Source organism: Festucalex cinctus, chromosome 2 (assembly GCF_051991245.1).
Source record: "Festucalex cinctus isolate MCC-2025b chromosome 2, RoL_Fcin_1.0, whole genome shotgun sequence".
NCBI lineage: Eukaryota > Metazoa > Chordata > Actinopteri > Syngnathiformes > Syngnathidae > Festucalex > Festucalex cinctus.
This window is the reverse complement of record NC_135412.1, coordinates 35084593-35098653: the sequence shown is the minus strand read 5'-3', so window position 1 is coordinate 35098653 and position 14061 is coordinate 35084593. Positions and strand designations below refer to the sequence as shown.

Genomic DNA, 14061 nt, shown 5'->3' with positions numbered 1-14061 from the left:
CTCCAGCTCATCTGTGGCAGCAATGAGGATAAGCAGTTAAAAAAAAAAAAAAATGGATGCATTTGACCTTAATTCACTTCTGAGGTCTGAACTCTGAGACTTCCAGACCGTCTGGAATGCAGATTAATTTAAAGGAATAAAAGCTGTTGTCTAAAAGCGACAAATACCTTTTAGCTCATTTAAAAAGTAAAGGAAAAAAAAAGTGGGCCTAATGTCGTACCTTGCCCCACAATAGCAAATGTTCTCCATGTACAGGAAAGGCTGACGAGGCGAAGGACAATCAGCATTTAGGTACAAAACCATGTATGAAAATAGTTCAATGGCATGTTGTGGGACAAGCGCTAAAACGGCTAACAGGAAAACTTTGGCTCATCCCGTGGGATCGGGCCCACTTTCTTCATCGCTGCTGGAGGACGGCGGTACACGCTCTCCCATCCTCTTTAACTTGGCCTTGTAGTAGTTCTTCTTCATCCTGAAGGCTTTCGCCTTCTGGCAAGCGGCTCGCGTCTTCTCCCTCGCCAGCTCCTGCTCCCAGGCCAGCACCTTCATCCTGTTCTCCCACTCCAGCAACCTCATGTGCTGCTGCTGCTCCAGGACTTCTGCCCTCTGCTGCTGATCCGCTGCTTCCTGCGACCGGACGCCTGCCGGCGGGACGAGGCGCTGGCTGAGGAAGCCCGAGGTGCCTGGGGAGGGAAAAAAATATATATTCAGAATTGGTTAGAAAAACTGTCAATATTTGTCTTTGTGGATTTTAAAGTGATGGATAAAGTTAATGTCTAGTTGCAAACTCCAAATAGCATGTGATTTGGTGCTGAAGTGACTCTGTATTTACCTGCTGCTGTGAAGTAGGCAGCAGGGAAGTTCGAGTCCTGCAGCTCAGTATTGTGAAGACTGGAGTTTGACGTGGGGCTGTGTTGCAAATCTGCCCAGTCCTTCCCAGGTAGCCTCTCCAGGTCGTGACGCTGCAGGCAGATAGCCACGTGGTCCTTGCTGTCTTCAGCCTGTGTATCACACCGACATCTTACTTCCAGGCGAAATTGGACTTTATGTACTGTTATTGTTTCGTTTTACCTGATTCAAGCTGCCATTCATCTGCCCTGCAGCATTTATAATCCTCAAGCTGCCTGTTTGACAGAACAAGAGAGGAGGGACTGCTGCTAAATGTGTTTGTGAAAACGAGTGGGCAGAGCCCATCCAGCTTACATATAAACTAAAAGTTTAAAAAATAAAAAAAATGGCTTACAGATAAATGATTTCCTAACATTTTTACCAGAAGCATGCAAGCACATGCAAGTTAGAACCTGCATATTCCGTATCACTTTAAAAATACTTCTTTGACACCAATTATTATGACTTTTAACAGACTTTAGCACCATCTTGTGGCATCTCGAGACATTACAGAATATGCACGAGCGAGGTAGGCTCCACAGCACAACAGTGAATAGTGTGATTTGTTCATATTGAAGCGAAGTGAAAAAAAAAGGCAGCTGTTCACTAGTTCTTGATTATTGGAATCTTTTGACAAAAACGTGGCACTATGTTAAAATGTACGTGTACTGCAACAACCACCATAACCTCTGCGTGGCTATACGTAACGTTGTGATCTAGTATATTAATAAACACTGTCTTGATGAATGTGGACCTTCCACTGACAGCATCGCTTGGCATTAATGCACCATTTCTGAGATGAATAATAACGTAATTTTACTCCTAATTTTCAGTGTAAACCTTCATTTCGCAGTGTTTTGTTGACCTATCCCAGCAATAACAAAGCTAGCTAGAACGCCATGGTATGGTTGTTATGCTGCAGGAAGCAAGCAGCATAATGTAACACGTCAAGAATGATCGTTATATTGATGATTGATATTGATGATATGATCTGTACCTTCCACAAGCTTGCGTACCGCCGCTTTGTGGCCAGCTCCCCCTGCGTGGCTTGTAAGAGCAGCCTCGCCCATGGTCTGAAGTTTAATGGATTTGCAACAGGCCCGACATCGGGCGAAGTGAATGTCCTGTGTATCCTTAACCAGCCAGTCTTTGTATACCTCCTTGGAGAGCCAGGACTCCTGGAATTTGCACTTCCCTGGCATAGTCGAGGTGAAGTTTTAGCTGGACTGCTATTCCACGCAGCGTCACCTTCCACTGGAACGTTAAGGTTCACTCGGAAAAGGGGAACATTATTTGCTTCACTGCGCCATTTGTTTTATATTTGTTGAGTTTTATAAACTCACGCGTTATTATTGCAGCAATATCGGTCTACCTCTGTTGTACATTAAATTATGGATTTGTTCCTCAAGTTGAAGATTAAACTCGCATAAAATGCAAAAGTAAAATTATGTACGAACGTGGATATATAGACTATCCTTTTAACCAAATATCCCTAAAAGCATCACAACGCTGCTGAACTCTTACACGTGACACATTACGCCCAATAGAAATTAGGCTTGATGTTTTTTCATCCATTCATCAACCAGGGAAGACCTGTGAGAAGTCTGATTGGTCAGAACGCGGTACAGAACGGAAGCCGGAACAGAATCACGTTGGATATTGTTGGAAACATGAAAATGTTTTGAAAACATTGTTTTTATTCAAGATACTTTTAGTGGGTACGATGCAAAGCGTAAACGTTACATTTTGTAGTCTCAATAAACTTTAACATATATGCTTGAGTGGGATGCTAGCGTCTTCAAAAATACAGTACTACGAAAGTCCCCACCAAAAGTAACGTGTTAAATTTCCGCAGTGGTTGCTAACTAAATCACCCTAATCAATGCATATTTTATGAAGGTCCCGATCACTGAGATATGAAGACAACTGCATTAGTAGTCCCAGTCACAGCTCTGGAATTCCTTCAGGATACCTTTCTACTGACAGGTAGGCTTTGTTTGTGGTCCGTGGTCACAATCTTGCTATAGATCAGTGGTTCGTGACCTGTCGTGTCGTGTACCCCGAACCTATTTTGTCATACCATAAGTGCCCCCTCGCTCATACGTGTTGAAGATTCTTCTAAACGAACGTCGAACGTAACACAACTGATTACTCTTGTATAATGTTCGGGTCTGTGGGTCCCATTTTCACACACTAAAAACAAGTCTCACCCGAGCACCATACGATTCAGCAATATATTGCCATATTACAGCGCGCAATTCTCGAATCGATTCAATAGGCAGCTGAATCAATTTTTAAACAACAATTTTTGATAGAAAATACTCAACAAAACGTCTTACTTAGGGTTCAGGTTCACACCTTAAAACTCATTCACTGCCAGTCATTATAGAAAATTTTTACATTTCCAATACTCACGTGATATTACATTCAATAATTATATATAAACCGAATCTACCAAATAACAGAATAGACTCCCTACTTTTTGTCCCGTCCCGTTCTTTTATAATTGACAGCAGAAAAATGTAGGTTTGCCAAAATACAGCCATTTCTCCCATGGACTCTGAAACTGTGTTTATTTCCTATAAAATGGGGCAATGATGTCATCTACCGGTGGTTGGGCATCAGTAAAGTTGTTTCCAAGTTTGATATTTACAGTGGAGCATGCTCAGATTCGCCCCCATTTAGCACCGCTCTAAAAAATACAATTGACAAGTATACTTGTCAAAGGCAGTGAATGAGTTAAGCATGGAAAAATATATTAATGGAACACTAAGCCTTAATATTTTATTTTAATGCTGTTCAAACATGAAACGCCGAGTACAAAGCAATCGCAATAAAGGCATGCTAGAATCAGTTTGGTTTGGAAGAACACCACCTCACACCTTTGGGACAAAATACAATAATTGTTGGTTCTCAATTCAAAAATGGATCACAGTCACAGTATAAAAAAGAATAAAATCATATTCAAATACTGGGTGTCAGCAGCCGCGACCCTTGTGAGGAGCAAGCGGTTCAGAAAATGGATAGATGGATGGATGGATGGATGGAGGGGGTTGGCAGTTTTCAACGGTATATAAAGTTTCAAGGTTGAGAATGGCATGCAATGAACTAATTTACTGACAAGCAAATTACTACACACGCTCAGTTATTGCCATACCTGCTTTTAATTTGATTGTTTTATGTTTGTGGCCTTGCAATGTTTTTCATACCAATATTTATGGTAACTTTTCCTGGTAACACATTTTGACCAGCTATCTCAGTCTCAAGGTGCCAAGGTAACCACTGAACTAGAATGAAAATTGTGAGTCTCAGCAAATGAATATTTTCTTTTAGTCTGGTGTTCCGATACTTTTGTTCATACTGTATTATGAGATCCCAGCATTTTGTAAACATTTCTGCAACACAATTGCAGTTTTAATATTCTTCAGTCATCTTTGTTGTCAGGTGAGGGTCCAGTGTTGACGGTGTACAGTCTTCAGCCTGAACCTAAAGCATGGACCTCAGTACCTGTCCTCCAACAGCACCGCATCCATGGGATAAGGCCAAGAGTCTTGTCGACAGTTTTGCAACAGAGTTCATTCAGAGAAATTTGCAAAGAAACCAAAGGTAAACTTCATGTCATGATGTCAGCACGCAATTGGCTGTCACTGGTTTATGTCTACGTACTTAGTCTTCACATAGTGCTGCGATGCATCGAACAATAATACTAATACATTTTCGGTTTTCTACTTTTATTCACTACAACTGACGAGCATAATCCCCCTCTCCTCAATCCCAGGCCTGAGCTCCACCCCTGAACCCAACTCCTATGACCTAGCTGTGTTTGGTGGGAAGGCGGTCAGACTGGTGCGACTTCATTTGGCTGTCTCTGCTCTGGAGCTTGCACGCTTGGAGCTACTGAGTCCCTTCGTGGAGCTTCAGGACTGGGTTCTGGATATCCGCTGGCTATGTGATGACAAACGACTTCTCCTGTGTGTGGCTGTAGCCCATAACGGTGCCCTTCTCCTGGACATCAGCTCAGGGAATGTCATAGCTCAGCGCTCATGTCTGGAAGGGTGTCTGCTGTACTCTGCACTCCTTGTGGTGCACAAATCGTGGGCAGATACTGTTCTGGTAGGAGGGACTGTTTTCAACCAGCTGGTTCTCTGGAAGCCCGGAGGAGAAGAAAGTAACGACAAAGCTCCTGTGGAAAGGCGATTGCTGGGACATACTGGAGTTATCTTCAGCATCTCTTACCTCCAGGAGAAAGGATGGCTGGCGTCAGCTTCAGATGACCGCAGTGTCAGGGTGTGGGGTGTGGGTGCTTTGGGGGGCTCTGGAGGGAACTGTGGGGACTTAAAGCCAACCTGCTTAAGGGTGCTTTTTGGACACCAAGCAAGGGTCTTCTCTGTGTGCCTCTCTCCAAGGAGAGTGTTTAGCGCTGGGGAAGATGGCGCTTGCCTAATTTGGGACTCGGCTGGAGTTGGGACAGTCCTTCGCACGTTGAAGGGACATCGAGCGGGTGGGATTCGAGCGCTTGCGGTCAGTGCAGGGAGAGATCTCACAGGCAGATGGGTGGCAACTGGGGGTGCGGATGGAGGGGTGAGGTTGTGGAAGGTTGAGGACAAAGAAGAGGAAGACACTGTGACAAGGACGATAACAGACCTGGAATTTTCTGGTGAAGGCACGCCTAAAGTGGTTTGTGTCGTAGAAGGTGAAGTGTGCAATGAAAAGTGGAGCCAGTGTAGGATTGTGGCTTGTACTGACCAAGGATTTGTTTACCAGTATGGTGAGGGCCACTGGGAGTTGGTGTGGCAAGGTTCTGCTGAGTTTCAGTCCTACTGTGTGATGGAAACTGTTGGTGTTAAAGTGAAAGACTCCGCAATTAGAGCAACTTTATGTGCTGTTGGGAGCCTCAGTGGAGTCTTAAATGTCTTTAACATCTCTCATCCCCAGAATGGGATTGTTCTCCAAGCTGGATCAGGAAAGATTCATAGTCTCATTTGGCAACACTGTGATAAATATGTTTATTTGCTTGCATCAGGTGCCGAAGGACGTGTCTATCGCTGGTGTATTGACATAAGAGTGAATAAAATGGGTACTGTGTCTCTCTGGGTAAAATGCTGCCCATCATTTGCCCTGCCTGCTTGTGCAAAACGTTGGCTGACGACTGCAGTGCGCCTCCCCTCCATATCTGAGGGGGCTCTGTGGGTGTGCGGGGACCGAAGAGGGTCCCTGCTTTTGTTTCAGGAAGACCTGGAGCAGGGTTATGAGGACGAGTTAACTGATTTTCTGCAAGCAAATAAAACAAGTCATGAGACTGATGGAACCATGAAGGAGAAAGTCAGACCAGAGGAACAAAAAGGCTTGCCGTTGTCTCCACTAAGCTGCTTGTTTGGAGTGCATGGAAAGCAGGGTGTTACATCAGTCTGTGAATATCAAGGACTTCTCTACAGCACTGGGAGGGATGGCTGTGTGCGTGTTTTCAGAGTGCAATACACACAGATTGAAAAACATGAGGCAAGTGCTAAGGGCCTCCTTCAGCTGGAGGTTCTGAGAGTCCAGCGGGCTTGCAAAGGTATGGAATGGCTGGAGAGGGCTTTGATCATCAAGCATAACAATTCTGGAGTGAATGGAGTTATAAATGAATTTGAAAGTCAAAATACGATACGGGAGTCTTTGACAGAAAATCCCAAGGAGCAAAAAGAAGGGTTAACAATCGAGAACAAGGAAACAGAAGCTCGGTTTGTCATCTTTGGCTTTCATGCCACCCAGTTTGTGGTTTGGGACCCGGTAAGGCAGGAGAGGCTATTAGCGGTGCCTTGTGGCGGTGGCCATCGCTCTTGGTGCTTCTGGCCGAGCCACACTGGGGTGTGGCCCGGATACGGCGCTCTGGTTTTCATTAAGCAGGGATCCGTCCTGGCTTCGGAGCCCCCACTAAAGTCACCGAGCTGGTCCGGCAGGGCAGCATGGAATGAAGGATGGAGCCTAAGGGAGGGCATACATGGGAGGGGGATCGGGTGCGTTTGTCGGCTGGGGAGCATTTGTGTTCAGAAAGACACAACAGCAAACGTAGCAGGAATATTGGGGCCGGATCGGGTTCAAGTTGAGGGGCCATGGGAAGTAATCGTTACGGGTGGTGAAGACACAAGCTTAACTGTTTTGGCCATACATCCCAGTTCTGGTAGCATCGCAGTCCTCTCCGTTATTACCGACCACATCTCAAGTGTACGCACCATGGTGGCACTACCTCATCTGGACGGACAGGGATTTACTACCCAATCCCAGTCCCTCTCTGCCCTGCTGATATCAGCCAGCGGGCGAGCTCAATTACAGTGCTACAGGCTGTGGATCGGTTGGAACAAGCAGAGACTGGCCCCCTTCTGCCAGGTGGTGCAGGTGGCCAGTCACCGATTGGACGAACACTGGGAGAGGAGGCGGAACAGACACAAGATGGTGAAAATGGACCCGGAAACAAGGCAAGTCAGGAGAGGATTTGGTGTATTAACATAAATTGTAAATAAGTTTACGAAGTGTTCCCATCACGGCTCTTTCTTTTCAGGTACATGTCTATGGCAGTGGTCGACCACAATTCAGACGCTGTTCTTGTGGCTCTTGCCTGCAGTGATGGGGCTGTCAGGTTAGTGATTTTCCTGCCAGTGTTTTTAGGTACTATTGACTGATAAATGATTCCTGTACAACTGTGTATAATACAGACCCCCCCCCCCCCCAACCACCACCCTAATCACCCTAAAACATTGCTTTTTTCTTTGTACTTTTGTGTAATACTGCCTCCTGATATGAAACAGTAGATAGCATTCGTTTGAGCAAAACCTGAATGACTGGTGATGCATTTTTTAAAATTAATGTCAGAGAAAGAGATGTAAACATGGTTATACAAGGGGTTATATTTATTGTTGATAAGCCTTTTGTTAATATAATTTATATTTTATTTTATTCCTCCATTGCATTTCGATAGATGCCAATTAGATGTGTATTTGCGCTATGGTTGGGTTAGACTATTATTATTTTTTCAAATTATATGTTATTTGGTATTACGTATATTATTTATATTATTAAATTTTACAATATTATTTTTTCAAACAAACAGTAAATAAAGAAGTTATATAAACAGACACATGGCTCCATCAGATCAGTGATTTTTATTTTTATTTTTTATTTTTATTTTTTAAACTCGCTGATTGATGAACGCGATCGGCCCCAAAATTCCTGATCGTGTCAAGCCTAATATGGATCGTATTCTAATCAGTTATGAGCTCATTTTGTCATATGTATGCAGGATCAAAGAGTGCAGTGTAAACCAAGGTTCTGATTCTGATTGCACATTCGCGCAATCTAAATGTTTAAAAAAATATATATGTATTTTAAAATTTTACTTTTTAAAAATATTCTCTTGAGCCAGATGGCTCTTTTATTTCATTTTTTTAAGCTGGTATTTAAAGTGATATCCAGTAGCCATTCAGGTATCAATATCACAGGTTGTTTCAACTAAACCTTGCACACTGAGTGGTCTTTTTATTTCTCTGATCTCATATTTGTTTTGACTGGACAGCAGTTTGCTCATTCCTCACTGCTTTGCTCTCTTTTCTAGATTGTTCTCTGTCAGTGAAGTGAAACGCCATATAGATTTGTTGTGGGAGACATTTTACCACCAGCGCTGTGTGCTGAGTGTCGCCACCTGCAGCCTCCAGGATGGAAAAGGCAACAGGTGAGCACATAATATATTATTTATGTGTATATTGTATTTGTGAAAGTTAACTGTGCTTTTTTTTAAGTTAGTATTTTAAATAAAAATATGTTCTGTATGAATAAAATTGTAAACTGTATGCAAAATATAGTGATAATGAAAGGAATAATCATGATGTAATTTGCAATTGTATGAATAAATTCATTGCAGAGTTCTAGGAAGTAATTTGCATGTAAACATTCATTGTTGTAGAGAGTAAAGCGACATGACTCACCTTTGTTTCCTCGTCTCATCATTTATCTCATCTCCACAAAGCATTTTTTTTTTAAATGGGTTTTTACAGTATACTTAATTACTGGTATCCGCTTGCATGTGGGAAAGGAGAGCCACAGTCGCCCATGCACAATTTAGCTTTTAGATTTTGACTGCTAGGAGAACAGTAAATTACAATATGCCACAGCTCATGCCCAGTGAATGAACTCACACCAGACTTGCTGATGTCACATGCCACCCAACAGACCCCGCCTCTTAAAGCACATGCGTTTACACACTACAATACATACACTATTTTTTATACATTTTATGCTTGCACTTTTTTATTGTTCAAATATGGTTAAAATGTGTGGTATATTTTAATAAGATTAATTGTGAAAAACTGATTAATTAAAGTCATAATGCCAAATGTATTTCTGCAGGTATGTGCTGCTGTTCAGTGCTGCAACTGATGGCAATATTGCAGTGTGGGATCTGACCCAAGCAACCTCTGGCTCACCGAGTGGTCCTCCAACGCCACCAATGCCTTGCCTGACCATCGCCGCCCACCAGAGTGGTGTCAACTCATTGGCTGTTTGGACTCAAACACAAGGGCTCCAAGATGGAGGTTGCCTGGTAACCGTTCCGAGCGGCGGGGATGATGGACAGCTGATGGTGTCCACCATCAGGGTGGACTACTTGGCGTATCGTGGCAGGACTGTGGACTTTGCGCAGGGCCAGCCACAAAGCCATCTTGGTGTACATCTCCTTTCCCAGTTGGATATCCCTTTGGCACATGCAGCCCCTCTGACTGCCCTGAAGCTCCTCAGACCAGGTTTGATTGTCACCACCTCTTGCGATCAGAGAGTCTGCCTGTGGGAGCTCTGCAGTACTGCCATCAAACACAGAGGGGTGCTGTGCTCCCATGTTGCTGATGCTGCGGGACTTGCAGTGTGGGAGGAGCAGGTGGCAGGAGATGGAAGGAGGAAAGCCGAGTTTGAGGCTGACAAGGTTGTTTATGGAAGGACGGAAGGTCAAACAAGCTTAGAACGAATGGGAGGGCTGGGCTGTCAGGAGCAAGAAGTTGCTGATGGGTCATGGGAAAAGACAGAAGACTCAGTTACGGACAAACAGACAGAGTACTTACTTAGTGAGAACTTACACACCAATGACCAAGCTGGAGATGAGACAATCACAGAAATTCCTTTGAGATCTTCCTGTGAGAAAAAAGAAGGGAAAGAACTGACAGGATGGGTGCTGGTCTGTGGTCAAGGCTTCCAGCTGTTGCGAATTTGAAATAAAGACAATAATAAAGCCATCCAGATGTATGAAAGGAAGAAAAGCACCAAGGAGTAGAGCACACAGTAGCGTTTAACATAAGTGCAACAACAAGTGGTTCTTAAAATAGTGTCATTAAAGACAGATTTTGGATTGCACATGCTGCAATCAATAAAAGCATCCTTCGTTATATTTTCAGACCTTTAAAATAAAGTTAATTTATTCCATCTCTTTATTCATTCATCATCTGACTGTGAGGTAGCTACAAAGGATGTTTATTACTTGAGTGGCTCAAGACCTGATGATAATCAAGGAAGCTTGTTTCTTAAGTGCTGTATAAATGTATTTATTTTTGTTTGCAGAGTGTTGACAGCATTAAATTTCTGGTCAAAAAAGGTCATTTGCTGCATATCACAAGCTGTTTTAAGGACTCCCTCAGGAATTACATATACATTACTTAAAAATAGCACAAATAAGTTTGAAAAAAACGTGGTGGAAAAAACAAACATTGATTATCATAAACAATTCACTTATCCAGCAATGAATTTTTATTTGAGATCAGACAGTACTGAAACATTGAACAGCTGGATATGCCTTCAGAAGTTTAGTGAAAGTCAAATTAAATTCACTTGTAAAGTATTGTGTGCGTGTGTACGGCAAATGGATGATCAGTCATTCATACGCCGAATGAATGCACCATTAATATATTAATCTCGTCTCATGTTGCCCTTTTGTCTAGTGCCTATGTCACAACCTGTCATCACAGAGAGAAAAGAGGAGGAAGGAAAGTGAAAAAGGTAAAGTATGTCCCTCAAGATATAGCACGGAAAGAAGTCAACACGTGCATGTGCAAGTGCTGCTTACAAGTGCATCGCGAAAAGGGGCGCCACCTGAGTGAAAGCGTTTTTTCTGTGTTGACGTGGTGAAGGTGAGGCGAGCTGGTGGGGGGGGGGGGGGAGAGATATTGGGAATATGAGAAGCTCCCCGACCTCGCTGTTGATGTTCATTGTGAGGTCAGATGGGTGTGCTGTAAAAAGAGCTGGTAGATGTTTACATTTCTTATACTTTTTCCATCATCACCTTTTCCACAGATGAGAGCATCAATCGAAGACTGACTTGTTTCATTTAACAAGCTGCAAAGGTAGAATTATTGTTTTGCATTTCATTTGATAGCATTTGCTTGTCTTGGTGTGTTAGTTCTTGTCTGTGTAAATTGAAGCCTCCTCAGCTGATGATGTGCGTAAGTAGCTTATAAGGTCCTTGTCCAATTTAACTTAGAATTCACTCCTTGTCAACCAAGTAATGGGAACACAATTTCAGTATCTAGCTCAGATGTGCTCGGATTTGCATGGCTTTTGTTTCCACAAATGGTGTGCAGTAGTTGATGAAACTGTATAACTACTGCATTGAACAAAGAAGAAAACGAGAAACGTAACCTTGTTAAAACCTTTTCTCATTTTTCAAACAGTGCTTTGCCAATGATATAGCATCCTCTGCACGCCAAGCCAGACATTTTCGTTACAAAAAGTTTGATTCTTTAAAAAAAAAAAAAAAGGTCATTCTTGTGTTGTAAAAAAAAAAAAAAAAAAAAAAAGTGTGACGGATACTTAATATAATGAACATATAATAAAAGACCACACTAAGTGCAAACCTGAATGTAAATACAAATATCACAATACAGTTCACATCGCAGAGACCATACAGCACTTCCCAATCTTCATTCCACCAAGGCAAATATTTTACATTAGAAAACTCTCACGGTAGGCTACACCATCAATCAAAAATGGGACAAAAAGAATCTCATTTCATTTTACTCACAATTATACTATTAAGTGTAAAATCCTTGCAACACAAACCTATTCTCTTACTTGAATGGCACCAGATTGATTTTACCATTTGCCCTCATGTGAACCTTTCACAATGTATTGCTGGAATAGTTGTCAAAAAGTGTTTGACTCATTCTTAAATTATTACCATAAACAAAGATAACCCAAGTACCGGTAAACATAAAATCGAGACAGTTATTCAAAGCTATGTTTGTCTACATGATCTAAGTGCAATCCGGTCATTTTTCAAAGGATTTGTCCACATTATGGCTCCTGGTGAGCGTACCCCACCTGAATTTGAATTGTAATATCAGTCAATCACACGGCACATTCAGATAATTTCTATTCACAGCTTTTGGGCAAATATATGTGACTGCAAGAACACCTAACATGGTCTGTTAAATCAAAATTACATTTCTCCTTAGGGATCAGAATCAGGACAGTAGAATATACAGCTAGGACTAGATGACATCATGGAATTTTACAGTTCCCCCGCAAATTGTTCTTCCTCTTATGTGCAGCATTCCCTTAAACCAACTCATCCTGCCACATTGTTTCCTAGAAAACCTATCACTACAGGAAAGACAAGCAGCTGGTAACCCAGGAAGAGGAATAACAGGCATTTTTTCAACTTGTTCCTCAAAGCGTCTGTGGTGATGCAGCACAATAATAAAATGCTCTAATATGACACTGCATTATTTGAGTTTGGGTAACTAAATAACCCGACCATGGAGTAATTTAAAGAAAGAACATATATCATAGGCATCAATGCCAAAGTCTTTATGGGGTTTTTAATTTGTTTCGATTCAGGTTTGTGTTTTTCCAAGATTAAATACAACAAGCATTTCCAATGACATTAAAAATAAATATTGGGTGCACACGTTTGCATTTAGACAGAAGGCAAAAATGTTCAACTCTGGCTCAAATACGTTCTGATGTACACTGTGCATCAATGCAATTCCACATTTATGCCAACTGACAGCAAGCGACGTTTGCTTATGTTCTGTCAATAGCAGTCTATATTGGTGATGCCGCGGGAACGCCTTCCTCTCATTGGCTCTTCCGGGAATAAAACAGGTGAATTACACATAAGACATAACACTGATTTTTCTAATACTTCAATCTACACTGAAAAGTATGTGAGATAATGTAGTTCAGTTTGGAATGACCTAAGTCAGACCCATTTCTACTTTCATTTCACAGTCAAGACTCATGTCCCGTCACGGACTCCCCAGCGTAGCAAACGCAGAAAGCGCAGCCATCAGCAGAGCCCCTCTGCTCATGATGGGCCACTTCCGCTCCTCTCCGACTCCACCATGACACCCTGGAGGACCCTCCTCCTCTCCGACTCATCTTTCACATCCATTCATGTACCCTCTTCTCCAAAACAGCCTCCATCAACTCCTTATCATGGGAATCAGAACAATGTGTTAACTTTGAGTTTCAGCTCACAAGGTAAAGGTATTTTTATTATGTCTAACATATTTTGAGAACCTCTTAATTTTCATAAATCACTTACGGTCATTAGAATTATAGTAGTAGCTTGGCTATGCTGCATATGTAAACCTACTTATATTGATACTGGTGCTCTATGCTCTCTTTAGATGAAGAATGCATAGAACTAAATACGCAACCGAAGGTGCCGGCCCAGTCTGTGACACCTCGTCCAATCCGCCTCCCTCCAATGCGTCCCATCAGCGACCTCAGCTTCTCTCGCAGCTTCACCTTCTCTTTCTTTGAGCTTCCTCTGCACCAGTCACCTCGATGGCGTCCCGAACGTATGAGGAACCTAATGCAGCTTTTGAGGGAGACACACTACTGATTTAAAAGAACAACAACAAAAAAACACTCGCTTTCTGAATCAACCAAATTTATACAATAATATTCACGTACTCTGTTACATATGTATGTTTTAGCTTGGCCCATCAGTTAATAAACCTATTCCTGAGATGGGTAACAAATGATGAAGGGGTGACAATTTTTCAAGTGTGTTAGAGCATTGCAATTTGCAACAAATGTGAAAAGCGGCACTTGTGTTTAAGGCATGGTCTCACTTTGTTTTTAAGGTATTGTGACAAATTCAAGTTATGTTACTTTGGCTTAAGCATGTGTCTACTATAGTCTTCAAGC

General features: G+C 42.3%; 2 protein-coding genes across 4 annotated transcripts; one reads left to right on the top strand and one right to left on the bottom strand.

Annotated features, from left to right (window-relative positions):
* Positions 1-286: 286 nt before the first annotated feature.
* On the bottom strand, positions 287-2342 carry fsbp (fibrinogen silencer binding protein). Its single transcript, XM_077514833.1, has 4 exons — positions 1886-2342; positions 1072-1124; positions 833-1001; positions 287-683 (listed from the first exon to the last, which is right to left on the bottom strand). The coding sequence occupies exons 1-4, from the start codon at positions 2088-2090 to the stop codon at positions 370-372; spliced, it is 741 nt and encodes a 246-aa protein (XP_077370959.1). The 5' UTR covers positions 2091-2342; the 3' UTR covers positions 287-369.
* A 154-nt stretch (positions 2343-2496) lies between these two features.
* Positions 2497-13895, top strand: wdr6 (WD repeat domain 6). Of its 3 annotated transcripts, XM_077514826.1 has the most exons (12): positions 2497-2606; positions 2788-2874; positions 4333-4494; positions 4667-7346; positions 7430-7507; positions 8480-8596; positions 9271-9662; positions 10845-10902; positions 11197-11246; positions 12945-13008; positions 13135-13386; positions 13536-13895. In XM_077514826.1, the coding sequence occupies exons 2-8, from the start codon at positions 2805-2807 to the stop codon at positions 10895-10897; spliced, it is 3552 nt and encodes a 1183-aa protein (XP_077370952.1). In that variant the 5' UTR covers positions 2497-2606; positions 2788-2804; the 3' UTR covers positions 10898-10902; positions 11197-11246; positions 12945-13008; positions 13135-13386; positions 13536-13895. The 3 variants fall into 3 exon arrangements, with proteins under 3 accessions (XP_077370952.1, XP_077370950.1, XP_077370951.1); XM_077514824.1 differs by having other exon boundaries at positions 9271-10902; XM_077514825.1 differs by having other exon boundaries at positions 2497-2721; positions 9271-10902.
* Positions 13896-14061: the final 166 nt, after the last annotated feature.

Bases quoted from the DNA above. Each gene is read 5' to 3' on its own strand.
- fsbp (XM_077514833.1), bottom strand. From the start codon at position 2,090: ATGCCAGGGAAGTGCAAATTCCAGGAGTCCTGGCTCTCCAAGGAGGTA. The intron at 1,002-1,071 runs GTAAAACGAAAC...TGTGATACACAG, and splicing joins TGAATGGCAGCTTGAATCAG to GCTGAAGACAGCAAGGACCA. The intron at 684-832 runs GTAAATACAGAG...TTCCCTCCCCAG, and splicing joins TGCCTACTTCACAGCAGCAG to GCACCTCGGGCTTCCTCAGC.
- wdr6 (XM_077514824.1), top strand. From the start codon at position 2,805: ATGAAGACAACTGCATTAGTAGTCCCAGTCACAGCTCTGGAATTCCTT. The intron at 2,875-4,332 runs GTAGGCTTTGTT...CTTTGTTGTCAG, and splicing joins GGATACCTTTCTACTGACAG to GTGAGGGTCCAGTGTTGACG. The intron at 8,597-9,270 runs GTGAGCACATAA...GTATTTCTGCAG, and splicing joins CAGGATGGAAAAGGCAACAG to GTATGTGCTGCTGTTCAGTG.